This window comes from Hippopotamus amphibius, chromosome 9 (assembly GCF_030028045.1).
Source record: "Hippopotamus amphibius kiboko isolate mHipAmp2 chromosome 9, mHipAmp2.hap2, whole genome shotgun sequence".
NCBI classification, from domain to species: Eukaryota; Metazoa; Chordata; class Mammalia; order Artiodactyla; family Hippopotamidae; genus Hippopotamus; species Hippopotamus amphibius.
In genome coordinates this window covers 107,127,384-107,150,952 of record NC_080194.1, presented here as the reverse complement: position 1 = coordinate 107,150,952, position 23,569 = coordinate 107,127,384, and the positions used below count along the sequence as shown (strand labels likewise).

At 37.7% G+C, this 23,569-nt stretch overlaps 1 protein-coding gene and 1 pseudogene across 9 annotated transcripts in view; one reads left to right on the top strand and one right to left on the bottom strand.

Moving 5' to 3' along the window:
• GTF2I (general transcription factor IIi) overlaps positions 1 to 23,569 on the bottom strand; it is a 106,045-nt gene that overhangs the window by 72,870 nt on the left and 9,606 nt on the right. For 6 of the 9 annotated variants that reach the window (XM_057747315.1, XM_057747320.1, XM_057747316.1 and 3 more), the window contains exons 2-5: positions 10,424 to 10,475; positions 9,284 to 9,387; positions 6,039 to 6,177; positions 1,533 to 1,667 (exon numbers count right to left, since the gene is read on the bottom strand). In XM_057747315.1, the coding sequence (XP_057603298.1) occupies positions 1,533 to 1,667; positions 6,039 to 6,177; positions 9,284 to 9,387; positions 10,424 to 10,463 (418 nt within the window). In that variant the 5' untranslated portion in view covers positions 10,464 to 10,475. The remainder of the gene's footprint in view (positions 1 to 1,532; positions 1,668 to 6,038; positions 6,178 to 9,283; positions 9,388 to 10,423; positions 10,476 to 23,569) is intronic. The other 3 variants (XM_057747317.1, XM_057747322.1, XM_057747318.1) reach the window with 1 other exon arrangement.
• Positions 3,228 to 4,127, top strand: LOC130859860 (60S ribosomal protein L6-like; annotated as a pseudogene).

Here is a 23,569-nt window from a genome sequence, read left to right as displayed (position 1 = left end):
CTACAGAAACAAAAACAAAACAATTAAGAAAACGGTAATAGGAACATACATATTGATAATTACCTTGAATGTAAATGGACTAAATGCACCAACCAAAAGACACAGACTGGCTGAATGGATACAAAAAAAGGACCCGTAAATATGCTGTCTACAAGAGACCCACTTCAGACCTAGGGACACATACAGATGGAAAGTGAGGGGATGGAAAAAGATATTCCATGCAAATGGAAATCAAAAGAAAGCTGGAGTAGCAATACTCATATCAGATAAAATAGACTTTAAAATAAAAAATGTTACAAGAGACAAGAAAGGACATTACATAAAAATCAAGGGATCCATCCAAGAGAGGAAATAACAATTATAAATATATATACACCCAATACAGGAGCACCTCAATACATAAGGCAAATGCTAACAACTATGAAAGAGGAAATGCAAGTCAGAAATAGAGACACAGATGTAGAGAACAAACACATGGACACCAAGTGGGGAAAGCGAGGAGGGTTGCGGGGGGGAGAAGTGGGAGATTGGGGTACCAAATTATACACTCTAAATATATGCTGTTTATTGTCTATTAGCTGTATCTCAATAAAAGTTCTTAAAAAAAACAAAAAAATTAAAAATTAAAAAAAATAAACAGCCCTCTGTAGGTGACTATGTAGGTGTCACTGTAGTTTCTCCTGGTGAGGATGCTGACGGTGGGGAAGCTATGCATGGGCAAGGGGTATATGGGAAATCTATGTACCCTCCTCTTAAGTTTGCTGTGAACCTTAAAACTGCTCTTTAATAAAAAAAACAAAAACAAAACTCTAACAGCTATATTTATTTCTGGGTTCTTACAAACTGGAACTAGAAAGAAACTGGAACGAAAGAAAGAAAGAAGGAAAGAAGAAGGAAAAAAGGAAAGAAGGAAGGAAGGAGAGAGAGAGAGAGAGAGAAAAGAAGAAAGAAAGAAAGAAAGGAAGGAAGGAAGGAAGGAAGGAAGGAAGGAAGGAAGGAAGGAAGGAAGGAAGGAAGGAAGGAAGGAAGAAAGAAAGAAAGAAAGAAAGAAAGAAAGAAAGAAAGAAAGAAAGAAAGAAAGAAAGAAAGAAAGAAAGAAAAAGAAAGAGAAAGAAAGAAAGAAAGAGAAAGAAAGAAGGAAAGAAGGAAGGAAGAAAGGAAGAAAGAAAGGAAAGGAAAGGAAAGGAAAGGAAAGGAAGGAAGGAAGGAAGGAAGGAAGGAAGGAAGGAAGGAAGGAAGGAAGGAAGAAAGAAAGAAAGAAAGAAAGAAAGAAAGAAAGAAAGAAAGGAAGAAAGGAAGAAAGAAAGAGAAAGAAAGAAAGAAAGAGAAAGAAAGAAGGAATGAAGGAAGGAAGGAAGGAAGAAAGAAAAAGGAAAAAGAAAGGTCATTCGTAATGTTAACCCAATATTTGGAAATTAACCCATTCAACTGTGAAAGTGCGTTAGATTATTGTTAAATCAATTACGTAACTTGCCCTTCAGAAATGTCAACTATATAACATATCTGTTAGAAAATTCAAGTGTATAACCTACCATAGCAAAAGCAGAAATAGTCCTCAACTGTTTTTCTGAGTGTTTCAATCTCTACAGCATCTACACTCATCCGATTCGCCTGGGTTGTCGATTTCATCTTATGCATCTCTGCAGCCTTTTCTTCTTCTTCAACACCTATAAAATATTAATGATATACAAGCTCCATATCCATTATCTTAATGTTTGATTTTTACTAAGAATATTTTTTCCTAATGCTAACATTTATGATTTGACAGAAAGGAAAGAGAGGATGTGGAACTTTAAACACCTAAAAGACATAAATGACTTGAATGGAAATAAGAAACTGCGATTATCTCTGAAATAAGGGGAGCCCTAACTAACAATTCTACAAAGTAAAAATTACGTAACAGTTTTAAAATGAAAAGATATCTTAAGAGTAACTACAAACTTAAACATGAGAAGATTATCATCACAAAAAACATTCTTGTTGCAAAGTCTAACACAATAGCCACTAGAAACTTGTGGCTACTGAGCCCTTGCAATGTGACCAGTCCAAATTAAGATGTGTGCTAAGTTTACAATATACACTAGATTTTGAAGATTTAGTACAAAAAATAGTATGCAAAATACCCCATTAATAATTTTTTATATTGATTACATGTTGAATGATAATGTTTTAGATGTCAGGTTAAAGTATAACCACTAAAATGAACTACCTGTTTCTACTTATTTTTTATTAGAAAACTTTAAATTACCTAAGTGATTTACATTATATTATTTCTATTGAATAGTGCTTTTCAAAACCTTGGAAAAGAGCTTAGAATTCTCTTCCAAGAATTTCTGAAACTGACTCATAAACCTACTGATTGGGTTTCAGAAGACAGCTATTGATCCTTGTCTGCAGAGTAATTTAATAGAAACCAATATTAGGTACTTAAGAATTACACCCAAAGAGTATTGTCTGCGGCTTCAAATCACTGGTAACTAAAAAAGGTATGAACACTAATAGGCAGGGACTACAATTTGCAACTGAGGACAATCCCCCTAATGCTTAGCTCTAACCACTGAAGAACCACACTAGCAAGGCAGTATAGGGAACAGGAATGTAAACACAGCTGCCAGTGGGATTACAGTAGTCATAGGACAGATGGCAACCGATATACACATAATCAAAGCAACATTATTAGTATAAATTTAAATACACAAACATAATCAAAGTCTTAAAAATTCTCAAAATAGTAAGAAATAATGGAAAAAAACTTAAATAGATTACTACCATAAAGCTTAAAAGATTATAGCGGGGGTGGGGGCAGAGTGTACAGTGGAGGGGAGATGTTTTTTAAAAATACAATTGAGAGGGTTTCCTAGGTGGTGCAGTGGTTAAGAATCTGCCTGTCAATGCAGGGGACACGGGTTCAAGCCCTGGTCCAGGAAGATCCCACATGCTGCAGAGCAACTAAGCCCATGTGCCACAACTACTGAGCCTGCGCTTTAGAGCCCATGAGCCACAACTATTGAGCCCATGTGCTGCAACCACTGAAGCCCAAGCGCCTAGAGCCCATGCTCCGCAACAAGAGAAGCCACAGCAATAAGGAGCCTGCGCACCACAACAAAGAGTAGCCCCCACTCACCACAACTAAAAAGAAAGCCCGTGCACAGCAAAAAAGACCCAACACAGCCAATAAAATAAATAAATAAATAAATTTATTTAAAAAAAATACAACTGAGCTTTTTCCTATCTTGCAAGATGGTGGGTGAAAAGGCTGAGAAGCCAGATACTAAGGAGAAAAAACCTGAAGCCAAGAAGGCTGATGCTGGTGGCAAGGTTAAAAAGGGGAAGCTGATTAAGAGGGGGAAGCCCCACTGCAGCCGAAACCCTGTCCTGGTCAGAGGAATTGGTAGATATTCCTGATCGGCTATGTATTCCAGGAAGACCTTGTACAAGAGGAAACACTCAGCAGCTAAATCCAAGGTTGAAAAGAAAAAGAAGGTGAAGGTTCTTGCTATTGTCACAAAACCAGCTGGTGGTGACAAGAATGGTGGTACCCGGGTGGTTAAACTTCGCAAAATGCCTAGGTATTATCCTACTGAAGATGTGCCTCAAAAGCTGTTGAGTCACAGCAAAAAGCCCTTCAGTAAGCACGTGACAAAACTGCGTGCCAGCATCGCTCCTGGGACCATTCTCATCCTCACTGGGCGCCACAGAGGCAAGAGGGTCATTTTCCTGAAGCAGCTGGGCAGTGGCTTGCTACCTGTGACCGGGCCTCTGTCCCCCAATCGAGTTCCTCTGTGTGGAACACACCAGAAATTTGTCATTGCCACCTCCACCAAAATTGATATCAATGGTGTGAAAATCCCAGAACATCTCACTGATGCTTACTTCAAGAAGAAGAAGCTGCGTAAGCCCGGGCACCAGGAAGGTGAGATCTTCGACACAGAAAGAGAGAAATACGAAATTACAGAGCAGCGCAAGGTTGATCAGAAAGCTGTGGACTCACAAATTCTGCGAAGAATCAAAGCTGTTCCTCAGCTCCAGGGCTACCTCCACTCTGTGTTTGCTCTTACCAATGGAACTTATCCTCACAAAGTAGTGTTCTAAACTTCTTACAAAGAACCTAATTAAATAACTCTGGTCCATTTCCTTTGTGTCTTTTTATTTTTTTTAATCTGCCTGGAGGTGTGGTATGACTTAGCCAACTGGTTGGGATGTCAGCCGCTACTAAGAGCGTGGGATTGGAGGGGAGGGCTGTCAGCTGCAGTGGGTCAGCATTCTTAGCATCCTAATTGTCTTCTCTGCTTTCACCAGGCACCTACCGATACAAAGTAGCGGCATTCTCCCAGTCATCTCTGAACAAGTCAGTCCTAACTGTATGTGAATAAGAAACTACTGTGAGCTCTTTGGGCCACAAACTTTCCTCCCTTTCCATGACTTAACGTCCATTTCTGTCCAATTCAGCCCCTCTCCATAGTCGTTACTATTAGTTTCTTATGTATCTAGTTTCTTAAAGCACAGGCAGCAAGTTAATACAGTTATTTGCCTTTCCCCTTCTCAACCAGAAACCTTATGTGCAGTAGATGCTGTTATACAGATAACAGTGAATTTGATTATTCCATAGGAAGCGTCCATCTTCACTGCTGCATAGTAGTGCCTTCTATGAATATTTGGGTTTCCATCATTTGTAATTATACAGGTTTCCCCTGCTATCCGAAAGTAGAGTATGCCTCTGAAGTCTTTCGTAAGCCGAAATGGCATAAAGTGAAGTAATTATATGGCACATCTTGCTAACAGAGGCATAAAATGGGATAAAACACAGATCCTCACAGACAGTTCAAAGCGATGGCTCTTGATGCTGAGATGTCAAGTGTTCCAGGGAAGGAGCTTGGTGGTGCCACTCCCACTGCCCAGACATGGCTCTAATTTACATCTGGTAAAGTTGATTTTGTGTGCTGTGTTCTGGCATCTATACAGTTCGGGAAGTGCCACCACCACCACCATGGTTCCTTCATGTTCTTTCACAGTCAGTTCCTGCTCCTGGTAACCACTGATCAAATTTTTGTTTTTATAGTTTTGTGTTTTCCAGAACATATAATCTGTTTTTTGGTATGATATCTGACGTTTGTTCACATTAATAGCTCAGTAGTTCTTTTTATTGTCAGCATTGCATTGTATCAGTGTATCACTTTATTTTAAAATATACCCATTGAAAGATAATTTGGGTTGTTTATAGTTATTGGAGATTATGAATAAAGCCACTATAAACATTCGCATACAAAAAAAATACAATTGAGAATAGAAGTTAATGAATTAAGTAAATTATTTTTATTCACTCTATCTGCTTGTTGTATCATGAATTGGATCTACCTTGATAATGGAAATTTAAGTTTGGATCTTAAAGACATATATATTATATGCTGATAGACGTGTTTAAGAAAATGCTGTTAACATAAAACCTATGGACAGTGTTAAGTTAAAGACAGATACGAAAACTGTCATACTGTGAGAGGTCCTAGGTATTAACACCCGACAGTAAATTTCTCTACTGCATTTGTTCCAGTATCAAATAAGTACACTACCTGAACTCCTGATGGAGGATCACAAAACTCACTGAGGACAGAGGATAAGATGATTCCATTGAGGGAGTCAGGAAGACCTGTTTAATTCTGCTTCATGCTTACTCAAATTTAGTGCACAGAGAAAGACCTTTTTTTCCCCCAACACACCAACCTGCTTATCTGAATAAGAAACTAATCAATCTGACATTTCTCTACCTTCTCTCTAACATGTTTTAATAATCCAGAGTAATGTCAAGCAAGGAGCACTGTACAATAAACATGTAACATTTTTCTTAAACTCTTCAGTATCTCCCCTTACACGTTACCAAGTCAGGGATTCACTTTGAGCATTCTGAAATGTCTCCATGGACTTCAGAAAGTCTTTTTTTGGGTATAAATCTCACTCGGCTTTAGAATAAAATACGATGTGTTATCCATAAATACTGAGGTTTATTATCTATGAAATACAAAAGATAAAAATACAATACTTACAGTATTTTACAAAATCTTTCTGAAAATCCTTTCTGGTGTTGACAAAAGCACGTCCTCTCTCAGTTCCAACAACAAATACGTCTGTTTCATACACTGCGATGCAGGCCACTTCTGCCTTGGACTTAGCCAGTTCTTTACACTGAAATACACAAATAGCAAATCTTATGTTATATACAGATGCTTAAAAGCACTATTTCTGCTGGATGAATTTTTATTCATCTTATCACTTGACCTGCCTTAATACCTAATCTAGAATGTAATGAAGTTCCTAGTTTCTGGCCTTAAGTTATCATATACAGAAAAGAGTCCCCATTTTTTTAAGGCACTTCTCTTTCTAATAAATAGTTTACAACCCTTATTTTAAACAGAAGAAATCACGCAATTTTTAAGAAAAACAGGCAGAAATCCTTTGTAATCTGTTATAGGTCAAACACCCAAGAAACAGACTCAGATTTGTACACAGGCTTACTGGAGAACACTCTCAATAACAACAGCTGTGCACTGGGAGGGGGCAGGATTCTGCAGAGGGAGAATCAACAGCTGCCGCAGATGCACTGCACAAACTCTGGAACCGGGACAGGCCTCCCCAAGGAAAGAGTAAGACCCTGGGCAAGGGAGCCTCTGACACTCCCAGAAGCTGGGGGATGAGTGCCATCAGTCCTGAAGGGGGGGAGGCGGGGTCTGGAAGCCACACTACAACTTCCATCACATAATCCCACCTCGAGAAGTATCTCCATATGTATACACCACAGGAATCCCATTTAGATGAGTATACTTTTACTGAGTATATTCCTATGAGATTAAACATTCTTTAAAATCTTAACAGAGTATATACCATTCCATTTTATGGATAAACAATAATTCATTTAGTGCAAACCTTATTGAAAATGTTGCTGACTCTAATTATCACTCCTAAAAATAACACTGAAATAATAATCTGGGAACAAAACATTGATGTGTATCTTGAATGACTTTCTCAGAAGAGAGTCAGAGACATGAAACAACATAGTCAAAAACCTCTGACTCTAAAAATAAATACTTTTAAGCTTCTCAAAACCTACTGAAAATTGCTTTCTAAGAAGGTTCTATCAGTTGACACTCCCATCTGCACTTCCAGAAGAGCTAACTCACAATATCCCAGCAAATGTTATCGTACAACTTTCCCAGAACCATTTAAAAAGGGTGCTTTAGTATAATCGAGAATCCAGGGAGTTCCCTGGTGGTCCAGTGGTTAAGACTCAGTGCTCTCATTGCTGGGGCCCGGGTTCAATCCCTGGTTGGAGAACTGCGATCCTGCAAGCCACAAGGTGTGGCAAGAAATAAATAAAAATCAATAATCCAATGATTAGTATTAAAATTAAAGAGTATTAAAGACTATCGTACCTCCGACAGTTTTCTGTAAATCAGCCTATCTTTTGCTTATTTTTCCACTATGTTTGTGTTTCTCTATTGATACATAAAAGTGCCTCATTGATCTTAGGCATAGAAAAGCTATTTATTGAATTAAATACATAATTACATGTATTTTCTTCTGTTTTTTTAAGTTTATCTTAATATGACTTTTTTAAAATTTTTACTCATCTAGAATATAACTTGACACACAATAAAGACTTTTTTCCCCTGAACAGCCTATGTTTTCAGTATCATCTGTTGAAAACTACAGCTTCCTCCATTCGTTTTTCATTTGTACAATTACCACCCTCTAATTTCTTAAATGGAAATTACTTGCATAATATCACTTAAAAACAGTATTTTGAATAATTTTATACCTACTATCATGATCAGAAATGTTTTAAACTGTAATAAAGCCACAGTTTAGAACTTGTGACCTAGAGGTGAGTCGACAATCGTTCCCAGCGTGACGAACAATGCTGTACTATAATTTTGTTGTATTACATTTCTATGAGATGTACCATGGCTGCTCACCTGTGAGGAACTATTATTTACTTACCTTGTGATAAATGAGGGTGCATTCTTGCTGCACTATCCACTCTTAGTTGGACAACCCTGTCACCAAAGGCAGTATTTACGAAACAGCAAAGCAAGATTCATGTACTGTCTAAGAATTAGATCAAAGAAATCTATGGGCCAAAGGAAGAAGGATGAAGCTGACCTATACACCTATAAGTTATACTTCATAGTATACAATTGGGAACAGGAGGAGAGATACTCTTACTTCTGCCAAAGATGAGAGAACTATAAAGACATTCTAAGGAAGAGAATGGCTCCTATGTGACCCTATGTCACTCTACATAGAGAGTAATAGTAAAGAAAATTATTTAATATTAACAGAATAGGATTTAATCTCTAAACTATTTAACATTACAGCCACAAATCCACAAATTTTGGCTGATTTTATGACCAAAAGTGAGAAATAAGTAACATTCAGAAAGTAACAATATATATGGCCACTAACCATTCTAAAATTTCTTTAATGAGAAAGAATAAAAAAATGCCCTAGTGGAAAAACAAAAAAGATTCCACAAACTATGTCATATTGAGAACTGTGAGGTTAAATGCCATATAATACTAGTCAATGCTTAAGGCAGGAAATACACAGCTTCTTCCTGCTTAGAATGTATAATTTCATGTGTCAGAAAATAAGTCTGATGTTTTTTAAATCTATGAGCTCAAATGCATATTCATAAAAACATGATAAGCAAACTGTATTATTACCATGATAGTAATATAATACAGCAAAAGAATAATACTTAATATTTTGCAATTTGATGTATTCTTTTAAAAATAAAGTTAACACACTACATATTTGGTAGGTCACAGAATTCAGGCAATTCTGTATGCATAGCACAATAAAATAAAGAATAGATGTAAAATAGTGAATATGCTCTTATGGCCCAAAATTGTGGTAATGTTCTTTACATAAATTCAATAAGACACCAGCACCACACTATAATATACAAACTCATTCTGAGTAACTTCAAATATTACACTTAAATTCAAAGTTAATGCTTGCAAAACAAAGGATTGCCTAAGATACTGGGAGGCAAAAAATTGAAATCACATGTTAAAAAATTACACATTCAGATAAGTTAAGAACATTCAGACACACTGTATGCAATAAAATTCAGAAGGCTTAAATCCCATAACTAACATTCGAGCAAAAAATCTGTATTTATTAAAAATGAAAGACATTGTGTATGTTTTCCAAAAACAAATCAATCTCATCCACAAGCCCAATCTTATCCAACTATGGAAAACTTTATAGAATGGCAAAACCATCTCACCATGGACTCAAGAGCAGACATGAGGAACGTCACCACCATCCTGCTCTCCGAGGACTCCTCGTCTTCGACGGGCAGGGTAGACATTGCTACTTGGGCCATGATCCCTGCGAAAGAGAAGTATTAGGAAAGTGAGTGGAAGAAATTCAGTGCCCACTCAACACATGCCTACAGCTGTGAGGGTCCTCCATAAATTGCATAATTTACAGTTCTCTTGCTTAAGAGAAAAAGACTCAAAAACCAAGTATTCTACCAATATTTGCCCTAAACTCCTATTATCCTATAAGAAAAAGAATCTATTCCCCAACTTTCCATCTAGTTTTATTTCCATAAAAATAGGTCAGTCATCACCTCCCAAAATAAATTCAGATGTCGCCCAGAACCAGTTAAAAATTTTCCCAGTGGGAAAAAGAGGTGATGCATTTCACAATCCAGTGACAGTTTATCACAGTTCAACATAGGAAAGAGAAGCTACCTCCCCTTTCTCCCATGCACATACTGACTGCTGAAGAATGAGTTAAATAGACTGAGGTTGGGTGAGTAGAACTTCTTTTGTACTAAGAAGGAAACAGGATGCAGGACAAATAACATCTAAGATTCCTTTATAATACATTCTCTTTAGAAAACACTGTCTGATACTTTGGTATCAGCAAAGAGGCTCAGGTGAATTTCAAGCGCTATAAAAATACAACACATAAACCATTCAATGTGTCCGCAAGGATGTGGAGAAATGAGAACCCCTGTGCATTGCTCTTAGGAGTGTAAAATGGTGCATCCACTGTGGAAAACAGTTTGGTAGTTCTCTAAAAAATTAAACAGAATTACCATGATGCAGCAATTCCACTTCTGGATCTATACTCAAGAGAACTGAAAGCAAGGACTTGAACTTGAATGAGGTATTTGTACACTCATGTTCACAGCAGCACTATTCACAATAGTCAAAAGGTGGAAACCCAAGTGTCCACTATCAGATGAATGACTAAACAAAATATGATATATCCATACAATGGAATGTAATTCAGCCTTAAAAAGGAATGAAGTTCTGATACATGCTACAATATAGATGAACCTTAAAAATATTCTAAGTGAAATAATCCAGACACAAATGGACAAATGTTGTGTGATCCACTCACATGAGATTACCTATAATCATCAAATTCATAGAGACAGAAAGCAGAATCATGGTTGCCAGGAGCTAGAAGGAGGGAGCAATGAGAATTTATTATTTTGGGATGACAAAAAAGTTCTGGAGATAGGCAGTGATAATGGTCACACAACAATGTGAATGTACTTAATGCCAGGGCAACTGTACCTTTTTAAATGGTTAAAATGCTAAATTTTATGTTATATATATTTCATCAAAATTTTTAAAAAGGCAAAAATACATCACATAAAGACATTCTAAGAAGCCAAAATCTAAAAAGCAAATTTTAAAAAATTCTAATACTAAAAGAATTTTTTCTATAAATAGCATGCAAATTAGATGCCTATTAAAAAGTATCCCTTTTCAATTCAGTTAATTCTAGGTTTTATTAGCAAGAGACCAAACAATCAAACGAAATATGAAAGGATGACCAAAAAATTAACCACTGGAAGCATGAACAGGAATTTTAAAAATAAACCTATGTATATAAATTAATTTACTAAAGACACCTGGGTGGAAAAATAAAAAGACACCTGGGTGTTCCTTAACTGAAGGCCCAATATTAGAGAATATGCTGAGCTGTTAGCATGAAAAACTGTTTTGGCTAAAAATGTATGTAAATCCTTCCCGTGTTATTAAAGAGAATGATCAGGGAAGGGAGAAGGGGCAAGACAAGGGTACGGGATTAAAAGGTACCAACTACTACACATAAAATAAATAAGCTACAAGGATATATTGTACAGCACAGGGAATACTGCCAACATTTTATAATAACTTTAAATGGAGTACAAGCTATAAAAATAATAAATCACTATTTTGTACACCTGAAATTAATACAATATTGTAAATCAACTAAATTTCAATTTTTTAAAAAAGGAGGATGATCTACTTCCCTATTACTAAAAGCTGTGATCTAGCTCCACCATCTGTTAGCATGTGAATTAACTGCTAGGCTAGATTTGGGCATCAAAAAGTAATGAAGTATATATACTTAGGAAATAAAATTTTATAATTAAAAAAATTGACACTTATCCCCATATCTGTTAATAGAATTTTGTTTCCCGAAACAGAAAAGGCAGTATAAGCAAGAGAATGGTTAGATCACAGAAATTACTTTCCATAACAGCCTAGGTCCTATTCCTCTCTCTTGGATAAATAAGTTTAAGTAAACTGATAGTAAAATGTGGCTCAGTCAAATTGGACAAGGCACACATTTTCCCATAATAACCTACACTTAGAATATACTCTCATTATTTCCTAAAGTTCAGAGTCTATCTTAATAATCTCACTTTTCCTTTAACTCTCCAGCAGGAGAAAAAGGTGTGTTCTCATTTTACAAATGCAATGATTTGTCAAGGTCACACAGCCACTATCAGAGCCAGAACACAACACTGGGACAACTTTCTGCCTACTGCTGTTTCCACTTCTCACCTTCAATTGCCACGGATCTGCTACAACGTCAGTCACATTCTCAGTCACATTCAGCATGTGTTAAGAAATGGAAGGGACGCCATACCAACAGCCCGTGGGGATGCCACAGGCGATGACAGGTCCTATTTCATTACCAGGACATCTGGTTTCAAGAGCATCTTAGCACTTTTTGATGGTAAGAACCCTGGAGGAGACTGAGCCCACTCAGGACTGATGGGGAAGGATGCATTTTGTGCGGGGCTTTCTGCTCTCTAGAAAATGGCTGCCTCTGGATTACCACAGAAATTCACTGAACTGTCCTTTGCCCTGTCCCAAGAGGTCATTTCCCTACAGTCTTTAATCAACACTGTTCACAGAACATTCGCTGCACCCCTAACCCGGCGACTGCATCCTCTCCTTCTCCCTTTGCCAGAGAGACACTGCCATCACACAGTGGCATTAACAATGACCACCAGAGGACACACCAGGCCAGGCTGGTGACACACGCTTACAGAGCACAAGGCATGATGTGCTGGTCCTCACAGAACCAGGAGCCAGGAAAGCCAGGTGGTGGGTTCCCCAGACCACCAACCAGCTCCAGGACCCCAGTGGGCAGCCCTCAGGCCCCTCCTCTGTGAACAGAGACTCTAAATCAATCACCTACTATGAAGGTTCCTTTCACCTCTGATCCTATAAACTGACTCAATCTAAAATAAGAGCAAGATAGACAAAAAAGAAAGAAACATTTATTAAATATACTTATGTTTTGTTAGCCATCTTTTAAATATTTACAACAAGTCTGCGAGGAAGAAAAGGGCAGAAAAGCAAAATGGAAGTATCCAGGGAGCCTAGAAAAAAAGACTTTTGAAGGAGATAGCATCTCATAAGCCACTAGTGCAGGAACCATGCACTCTTTTCCTGGTTTAATTTAAACAGGGTATGGCGCGCGGGGGGGGGGGGGGGGGGGTGTTGTGTGTGTCAAGAAATGAACAAAAATCACCATGATATGATCTGTTATATCTATCATGTCAAAACTCAGAAGTCTCCCAATTAAAAAGATCATGGGGATTTCCCTGGAGGCCCAGGACTCCATGCTTTCATTGCAGAGGGCCCAGGTTCAATCTCTGATCCGGGAACTAAGATCCCGCATGGCACAGACAAAAAATAAATAAAGGCACAGCTAAAAAACAAAATAAAAATAAAGAGACCATGAAATAAAAATTTTTAAGTAACTAAAATAGTAGTTGGAAAATGACCAAAATCATCACATCCTCCATAAAATAGTAAATACAAAAATGGTGGATCCCTTTTAATCTTTTTAAAGACAGAGAAGGAAGAAAAATTGAACTGAGACAATTCAGGGGAGCCCAATGTTAGAAAGGAAATGACTTCTGGGATTTGTACCATATGTATTTGTTCCCCATTGTCTTCTCTCTGATGCTGTCTTGGTAAATGAGGGGTGGTATGGGGGAGCAATGGTGATCTCTCTGTATAAGGAAGAAGGCAATCATCCAAGGCAGAAGACCAGTAGTCAAGGAAAAACCTGGGGACTTCCCTGGTGGCGCAGTGGTTAAGAATCCACCTGCCAATGCAGGGGACACGGGTTCAGTCCCTGCTCTGGGAAGATCCCACATGCCGAGGAACAACTAAGCCCATGCGCCACAACTACTGAGCCCACGCACCGCAACTACTGATGCCCGTGGGCCTAGAGCCCATGCTCTGCAACAAGAGAAGTCACTGCACTGAGAAGCCCGCACACAGCAAGGAAGAGCCAACGCAGCCAAAAAATTAATTAAAAAAAAAAAAAGAAAGAAAAAGGAAAAAGGAAAAACCTGGAAGGTATCCCTCTAGAACTGTGCTATCCAATATGGTAGCCAATACCCACAGGGAGTTATTTAAATTTAAGATTAAAATAAAAAATTCAGTTCCTCAGTAGCTTTAGCCACATGTCAAGTGCTTAGCAGCCACATGCAGTTAGTGACTACTGTATTGAAGAATCACAGATAAAGAACTTTTCCATTATCACAAAAACTATCCTGCTATAAAATTAAACTATGTAGGGTAAACTTTTAAATTCTCATGACCTCTGGAGCCACCATGCTGGTAGCTACAGTAAAAGAATGAACTAACCAATAGAAAAGAAAATTAAGGGAGTATGAGCTAGGAAACAAAGGCCAATCCCAACTCTGTGTGAGCATTCTTCGCTGACAATCTCCAAGGATTATTACTACAGGAGTATTTCTATAGAACAGAGTACCAAGGTAGCCTGCCTGAGAAAGAGAACACAGAAAAGGACCAGAAGTCCAGTTTTAGAATATACTAAAGTTAAAATGCATACACAAGACATCTGGGACACAGATTCTCAGAGCTGGTAAAATTGCAAAGAGCCTAACTCACTATGAGTACACTGACCTTGCCTTAATGATCAACTAGTATCATCTTTCATGTTACATATTCTTACAGAACAAGTTATTTAAATAGCTGCATAATAAACAGCCCATCAAAATGGAATCTCTCAGCATCTTCATAAAATTAGCTTCTGCCTCTTTAGTTCTGTATTTTAAAAATCTTAATGCTGAAATATAACATGAAAATCTTTATACCTCTCAATATATAATGCTAAAATTTTTCCATTGCTACCAGAAATGTTTAACTACACTAAACTCAGCGGTCTCACCAGCATATTGGAAAACTACAACCTAATCACTATGAATACCTCATTATTACTAAAATAGTTGAATTTCTTTGCTTACTAAAGAAACATTTTTCATAGCTTTATCATCTGTATTTCTTCTTGGGTAAATCATCTACTTAGGGTCCTGTGCCCATTACTAAACTGATATCTGATCATGACTACATATTTACATAAACTGTCAGAATTTGGATAATTATTATGTGGATGTAGCTCCTTAATTATTCAGCTTTTGTGAATGTGTATTTCAATTCTGTATTCTTAATGTTATATTATTTGTTTCCAAAAAATTTTCATTTTGATTTAACCGCATACATATTCATGATATTCCTTGCTCATTCTTTCTTGCATCTCAGATTTTCCTTCTGCCTAAAGTTAATCCTTTACAATTTCTTTCTCATGGCAAAATTACTGTTTGCTAAAAATTCTTTATTCTTGCAGGACTTCCCCGGTGGCGCAGTGGTTAAGAATCTGCCTGCCAATGCAGGGGACACAGCTCGATCCCTGGTCCGAGAAGATCCCACATGCCGAGGAGCAATTAAGCCTGTGCACCACAACTAAGGAAGCCCTCGCACCTAGAGCCCATGCTCTGCAACAAGGAGAAGCCACCATAATGAGAAGCCCATGCACCTCAATGAAGAGTAGCCCCTGATCGCCGCAACTAGAGAAAGCCTGTGCACAGCAACAAAGACCCAGAGCAGCCAATAAATAAATAAATAACTTAAAAAAAAAAAAAAAAAGAAAGAAAGATGTTTTCAACTAGGATAAGAACCTAGGTTGACAAAAACTCCGTGTCAGCACATTGAGGTTATTTCATTATCTTTTGGCTTCCATTGTTGCTATTCAGAAGTCATCGAGAATATCTTTTAAAGGTAATCCCAATCCTCATTCCTGCTGTTTTTAAGATATTTTGTCTTTGGTTTTCTACAGTTTCACTCTGTATAATGTGTGTGTAGTGTAGACTTCCTTTTATTCCGTACATTTGTCATTCAGTGGGCTTCTTGACTAAGGACTGTCATCCTTCAGTTGTGGCGAATTCTCAGCTATTCTCTCCTCGGGTACTGTCTCTGTCCCATTGTCTATCTCCTATCCTACACTGTATGCTACTCCTTACACCTCTTACCTTCTTCTGTATTTTTCTCATTTTCCCTCCCTAAACCAAACTCTTTCTTCTGACTGATCTTCCATTTCACTAACTCTTTCTTCGCTTGCACTTACTCTGTTGTTAAAACCACCCAACAGGTTTTTAACTTCGTTTATAATTTTCGTTTATACAATTTCTATTTGTTGCTATGTCACATTTAAAGTTTCCTACTCCCTAAAGATTTTCAAGCTTGACATATTTCTTTAAACATAGTAGGGGTAATTGTTTTATAGTCTATGATAATTCAAAAATCTCAAGTCTTTTCAGGTATATTTCTGATGTTTCTCATAGTTCTAGCTCATACTCACAGTTCTTGTTCCCATGTAGGCTTGACTGTCTTTTACTGTATGCTGGTCATTCTACATCAAAACATTGTTTTAAATATGAGACTTGGTGTCCGGGAACAATACCTGCCTGAGATCACCATAATCCAAAGCTTCAGGTTCCTCAGATCACCCAGAGACGCTAACCCAGACCACAAACAGGGACGCAAGCTGGCTTGTTTCTTAATCAGCCTTATCCAGTTTGGGGTCTCAACGTATTGAGGGCAAGGGTCTAATCTGTCCCCTGAATTTTGTGCAGATTCTGGGCTTTGATTTCAGCCTCTCATCCCACATGGTTTTCAAAACTCAACTTCATATAGCAAAAATGGCAGACACCCTCAGGACAAGAGAGATTCCCACTTCCCTTTTCCCTTCTTCCTTTTTTTTTTTTTTTTTTTTTTTAAATTCTGGCCCTGCCTCAGGGCACACGAGATCTTAATTACCCAACCAGGGATCAAATCCATCCTATCCTAACCACTGGACTGCCTGGGAATTTCCCCATTTTCCTTTTAATATCAGCCTTCTCTCAGCAGCTCTTCAAAATTCCTGTCTTATCAACTTTTTTGGCATTTTTACAGAAGTTTTGTTTTATAATTCTAGAACATTCTTATTAGTCCCACCAACTCTGAGAACCACACCTTACTTATAATAGTCTTTATTTTCAAGAACCATTTATGAATTAGCCAGAACTATCTTAACACTGCAAGGTTACAAATACCCAATTCAAACCACCACAAGTAAACAAAGGAATGTTTACTGTTGTATTTAATTATTCCGCCTAAAGGCTGCAGTGACTCTATATACAGCTAGATGAAGCAACACAAGAGATGTCTTTAGCGGTCTCTATTCCCTCTCTACAGGCCTCACTTCTCCTTGAGCAGATGAGTTTCTTTCCCAAGACAAAGATGACAGCCACACGCATCTTTAAGCTTACCACACACCTATACTGTGATCCCAGAGGCAGCAGACTATATCTTCCTGCTACCTTTTGCACAAAAGTTCTGGGGATTGGCGTCACGAGCATATCCCAAGCCCACTTACATGACTAGTCAGAACAAGATTACCTGGATACACTGTGATTGGCAGTCTAGGCAGAAACATGTGGAACAGGAAGGTAAGCAGTTAAAAGGCAATGCAGGACACTGTTATCAGGAGAAAGGGGTTGATGAAGTGCGCCAGTACACAAAAACAACAGCTACCAGAGTCCGTTCCGTCTTCTTTCCCATTTTTTCAATTTCCTTAATTCTTTAATTCTGAACATTTTTTTGACTTCATCTTTTGTTTCCCTGATTTGATTTTAATTCTCCTTTATGAGTTTCAAAGCTGAATTTAATTGGCCTGCTGTTGTTTCATCTTTTATCCTGTCAGCTATTGTTTAATAGAAGCAATGCCTTCTCCTATGTCTCTGAAAACAGACTCCAGCCATTCTTTACAATCTTCTCGTGTTTCTTGCTGGAGATTCATTTCAGGGATTAGGTTTATCTGTGTCCTTACTGTACGGATCAGTTCTACCTCAAAATAAGCCAAGAATTAATTCCATATAAAAAGTGTTTTTATTTGACCACACTTTTGCTTTTAATTTATTTATCCTTGCCGTTAATGCTGAACAGCAAAATAATAAGAAATTTTATAGTGAGTCAAAGAGAACTGTAAAACACTCTCACACAGGCCATCATCACTAACAAAAAACTGAGATTCTCAATATTTCTGATTATGTTTATTTCTAAAATATTACTAAATTTTCAATATGTTTCTGCTTCATACTAAGCTTCAGGTCAGACTATTAAGTCCATGGGGGGGGGGGGGATCCATAACACTGATCTTGTTTTTCTAATTACATTTATGTCTTATTTCTTTTTTGTTATTATATTGTTATTTTCAACAAATATTTTTCTATTTCAATCTTAAAACTTACAATCTTAGATCAAGAAGAAAATTCAAGGGACTTCCCTTGGTGGTGCACTGATCCCAATGCAGGGAGTCTGGGTTCCATCCCTGACCAGAGAATTAGGTCCTACATGCATGCTGCAATTAAGACCCAGAGCAACCAAATAATAAATAAGTAAATAAATAAATATTTTTTTAAAAGAAGAAAAGTCAAGATATTTTAATTCAACCTCTTTGTTCTATTATATTATAAATGAGAAACCCAGCAGAGCAAGATTACCTGCCTTGATAAGGTCATATAGACAGTTAATTTTATAACCGGGGACTAGAATTGTTATCTCCAAATTTCAACTTTCATGCATGATAATAATCAAAGAAAGACAGGTTAAAAGGTAAATAATTGTGGGCTTCCTAGGTGGCGCAGTGGTTAAGAATCTGCCTGCCAATGCAGAGGTCACGGGTTCGATCCTAGCTCCAGGAAGATCCCACATGCCACGGAGCAACTAAAGCCCGTGTACCAAAAAATAAAAAATAAATAAATAAAATAAAATAAAAAGGTAAATAATTGTAGAGTGCTTAGAACTGTACTTCTAGGCAATCTTTCCAAGGCAGTAAATTAACTGCCACTCACAAGCAAACTGAAGCAAAACTATATCCTTCTTATCCAAAAAGCAAATATTATGGCGGACACTAAAGCGTACATATCAACACCAGTAGCACTCTGAAAAAATAAAGGATATTGTTCAAATAAAAAATACTAATGAGTTACAGACCAACTGTCTAGATGAACACATAACTTATGTCATAAAACACTGCTGACAGGCACTGTCAGGCACACACATCGCCGTTAACAATGACCAACAGCCATGAGAGTTGTTTAAGCAATAGTTTATCTCAGTAAAATTTTAGTAAAATCCAAACCCAAGACCCATGCTCAACTAGGAGGAAATGGATTTGAATTGATAAAGGCACCAGGCTCACTATTTTCTTTTCTTTTCAAAAATTTTATTTCAGTTTTGTACAAACAGCTTAGGTTATGTTATTTTTACTTATAATAAGCAACAAAGATCCACCCTATACATTTACTTAAGTATGGAGAAATAAACTTCAAGACTGCAAAAATCAGCAACTTTCTTGTTTTTTAATTTTTAAAAAATATGTATTTATTTGGCTGCACGGGATCTCAGTTGCAGCGTGCAGGATCTTAGTTGCAACATACAGGATATCTTTAGCTGCAGTGTGTGGGAATCTTTTAGTTGCGGCATGCGAACTCTTAGGTGCGGCATATGGGATCTAGTTTCCCAACCAGGGATGGAACCCAGGACCCCTGCATTGGGACTGCGGAGTCTTAGCCACTGCACCACCAGGGAAGTCCCTCAATGTTTTATACTAGAGTTGTAATTACTAAATCCCAGATACGTGGATCAATTAAAACTGAGAAAACGTTCAAAATTAGCTAAAATATTTACCACTAGGACATTGGCCATGGAAGACCACACAAAGTATTTAGGATAGGTAATGGTATTCAATTCTGCAATTATTGGGACAGGCTTAAGAGCTTTTCTTAGTTTTTTTGTTTTGTTTTGTTTTTTGTTTTTGAGAAGGGGACTTCCCTGCTCTGTAACCTTCAAGAAGGTCAAGGGCATGAACATTAAAGACTGAAGAACTGTTCTAAAGTGAAGTATACTAGAGAGACAGGACAACTGGGTGAAAAGCGTGATGCTGGGGAATCCCCTGGCGGTCCAGTGGTTAGGACTGTGCGCTTTCACTGCTAGGGCCCAGGTTCTATCCCTGTTCAGCCAACTAATAAGTGTGATGCTGCATTAGGCCCTTTAGCTATAGAGTTATGTTTGCCAAAACCTGAATGGGCTTTCTGGGTGAAGGATATGTGGGAGATTTTTGTTTCTTTGCTCTTCTTGTAACTATTTTGTTAAGTTTAAAAGTGTTTCAAAATAATTTTTAAAATATTTTACATTAATTAAAATATATGTACTAATTAAAATTTCTCCTACCTTTGCCTGATTTCACTTTTGCTGTCACAGGTGGAATATTAGAATTGGGAGCACAAAGGATGTTACACAGTAAATTACTGATTACAATTTGTCCCCTAATATTAGCTAAATAATACTGGAAATGAACTGTTTTCTTGCTTCTTGCATTATAAGGAAGGAGTGATTAAATTTCATGTCAAAAGTGTAAACATGCACACTACTTTATCTAAAGATTATCAGATAAAACTTCTCTACAGACTACACATCAATCAAATGGTATATCAGGGTCTTTTAATTTTTGGTATGTCAGGGTCTTTTAATTTCCATAGTACTATATTTGTTACTGACTTTAAATCTGTAAGCTGGGGGTTTGGGGGAGGGTCCTCCCATCCCAATTCTGCACAGTCAGCACTCACCATACACTGGCTGAATTCAAGAATGAATATTAAGCTCCTGGCTAATTTTTTCCCCGAATACTAGAATATTGAATGCTATCATATAGTAGACCACTGGCTAAAATGTAGAAGTTGTAATTTTACCTGATTTTTCAGCCTTGCAGCTATCTGGTTCATAAGCTATCCTGTTCATTAATGGTTAAGTAAAATTAAGAAAGACAATGCTTCTCAATTTATCAGTTAATATCATTATCTTTACTCAAAATGTTAATATCAGAACTGGATATAAGCATAATATATAGTTAAAAGCATAGGCTCCAGGCAATTCCCTGGAGGTCCAGAGGTTAGGACTCAGTGCTTTCACTGCAGTGGCCGGGGTTCAATCCGTGGTCTGGGAACTAAGATCCCACAAGCTGCACAATGTGACAAAAAACAAACAGGCAAAACAAAAACAAACAAACAAAAAATGGGTTCCAAATCCAATTGCCTAGGTTTATATTGAAACTGTCCCTTACTGACTTCTCTGATGGCTCAGTAGTTAAGAATCCACCTGCCAATGCGGGGGACACGGGTTGGATCCCTGGTCCGGGAAGATCCCACATGCAGTGGGGAACTAAGCCTGTGCGCCACAACTACTGAGCCCACAAGCCACAACTACTGAAACCTGCATGTGCTCCGCAACAAAACACTGCAATGAAAAGCCCCTGCACCACAACGAAGAGTAGCCCCCACTCACTGCAACTAGAGAAAGTCCACAGCAGCAACAAAGACCCAATGCAGCCATAAATAAATAAATATATGCATGTATGTATGTATTTAAAAAAAAAAAAAAGAAACTACCAACGGTGCCTACTTTAGGACACAGTACTGCTGTATTAAATGCATTAATGTAGGTGATACTTAGAACACTAAACTCAGTAATGTCTCAAAAATTGTTACTAGTTATTATTGCTGGTATTCTTGCCCAAGGCCCACCCCCACCCCGATTTTGACATATTCTCCAATAGAGAGAGCTTGCTACTTTTAAAGTACCAGTTTGCAATTACTGGAGTAGTTTAACATTAGTCCTTGTAATAAATTAATCCATCTCTGCCACTGCTGCCTCCTAGAGAGCCTTCTACAAAAGAGCCCTTTTGATGCATTGTGCTCCATAACTGTCTTCTCCAAACTAAGCATCCCCAGTTGGTCCTGTGCTTTACCTGTAACATAATTTCTAAAACATTCCTCAATGGCACAATTCTCAAGACATTCTCTAGCTTGTCCAGGCAATGTCCCAGAAGTGGACAGAACTTTATGGACAAGATCACTTACCAGAGACTACACTAGGACCTGTAACTCCCCAAATTTCCTTATTCCTTGCCTTTTAATTAACACAGAAGAATATTTTAACAGGCATCTCTGAGAGGTTATCTCTATAGGCTTAATAAGTATTTTCCAAGGGAATAAATTAGGTTGGTGTTTCACTCAGAGGTTCCATTTCACAAATATTTAATAACAGAATATAAAGTATCACAATTCATATTAATATGGTAACATATATATTTAACATACACACTCGACAGACAAGAAATAGAGCCAAAGAGACCATTTAGAAATAAAATTAGAAATCCCTAAGACAAAGCTTTGATCAAGATTGATTTTTTTTTAATTTACTTATTTTGGCAGCACCTGGTCCCAGTTGCAGCACACGGGACACTCTCTGCAGCATGTTTAGTTGAAGTAGGGGGGCTCCTTAGTTGCAGCTCACTGGCTCCTTAGTTGTGGCATACAAACTCTTAGTTGTGGCATGCATGTTGGACCTAGTTCCCCGGACCAGGAATCAAACCCCAGCCTCCTGCACTGGGAGCGAAGAGCCTTACTCACTGGACCACCAGGGAAGTTCCCAAGGCTGATTTTTTAAAAATCAAGGCTTTTAAATTTTTTAGCAGGTTATGCTTTTCTTAAAAAAAGTAAATTTATTTATTTTTTGGCTGTATTGGGTCTTCGTTGCTACACAAAGGCTTTCTCTAGTTGCAGCGAGTGGGGGCTACTCTTCATTGCAGTGTGTGGGCTTCTCATTGCAGTGGCTTCTCTTGTGGAGCACAGACTCTAGGTATTCGGGCTTCAGTAGTTGTGGCACACGGGCTCAGTAGTTGTGGTTCTCGAGCTCTAGAGCACAGGCTCAGTAGTTGTGGCACATGGGCTTAGTTGCTCCAGAACATGTGGGATCTTTCCGGACCAGGGATGGAACCCGTGTCCCTTGCATTGGCAGATGGATTCTTAACCATTGCACCACCAGGGAAGTCCCTATGCTTACATTTTAAAATACTAATTTTTTTATTTCTTTCTGCTAAAATAAAGCTGGTAATTTTATTGGTAAACACCAAGTGATCTCTCGAGAAGAAACAAATTACATCTGAAAGGCTAAGATTTGAAATGATCTGCAAGTGTTTATGTTTCTACTTAAAACTTTATACCCTCTCCACCCCATTTCCAAAATACTATTGAGATAGCTAACAAAAATAGCTAAATATTATCTTTTTTAAAAAGCCAAGTGAAGGGTAGAATGATAAATAAAATGAAGGCATGGAAAGAGAATCTGCCCAAAGGTAGATCACACAAGTTCAATACTGGGTGTCACAGCAGCCAGAACACTGCTTTTGAAACAAACACCTTATCAACTATTCAGGAAGACCTACAACTTTTCTTGGGGCTAGTCTGAAATTTTTCACAAAGGTATAAATTATACTTTTAAATTGATAGTCCAGATTTTTAAAAAAGTAGCAGCTTTCTCTGCCAATACACAAAAACTATACCCCTTTGTCCTTACTTCAAATTTAAAAATCATTTGGTACTTGATAAGCCGGCTCACTTGTTCTTTTTCTAACTTCATATGAATTGGAAGAGGAAATGAAAATCAAGTAACTGTGACCTAAAAGTTCCATCCTTACTTTTTAAATGTACTATTCACAGAAAGCAGGCAACAGAACAAAGCTAATATGAAAGGCAGCTTTGGAATCAGGCCAAAAATGTGAATTCAAGTCCTAGCTCCAATATTAGATACGGCTGACTGTGGGATTCTTTAATCCCAAATATACTAGTCTGGAAAATGACAATGATATGCACACCTACCTCACAAGGTTGCTATCAAAATCTATTAAGTACTTGACAGAGTGCTTAACACAAGCATTCAATAAACTGGGTACGCACTTAATTTTATTTTTTTTTTAATATTTATTTGTCTATTAATTTGGCTGCATCAGGTCTTAGCTGAGGCACAGTGGATCTTCGTTGCAGCATGCGGGATCTTTAGCTGATCCATGT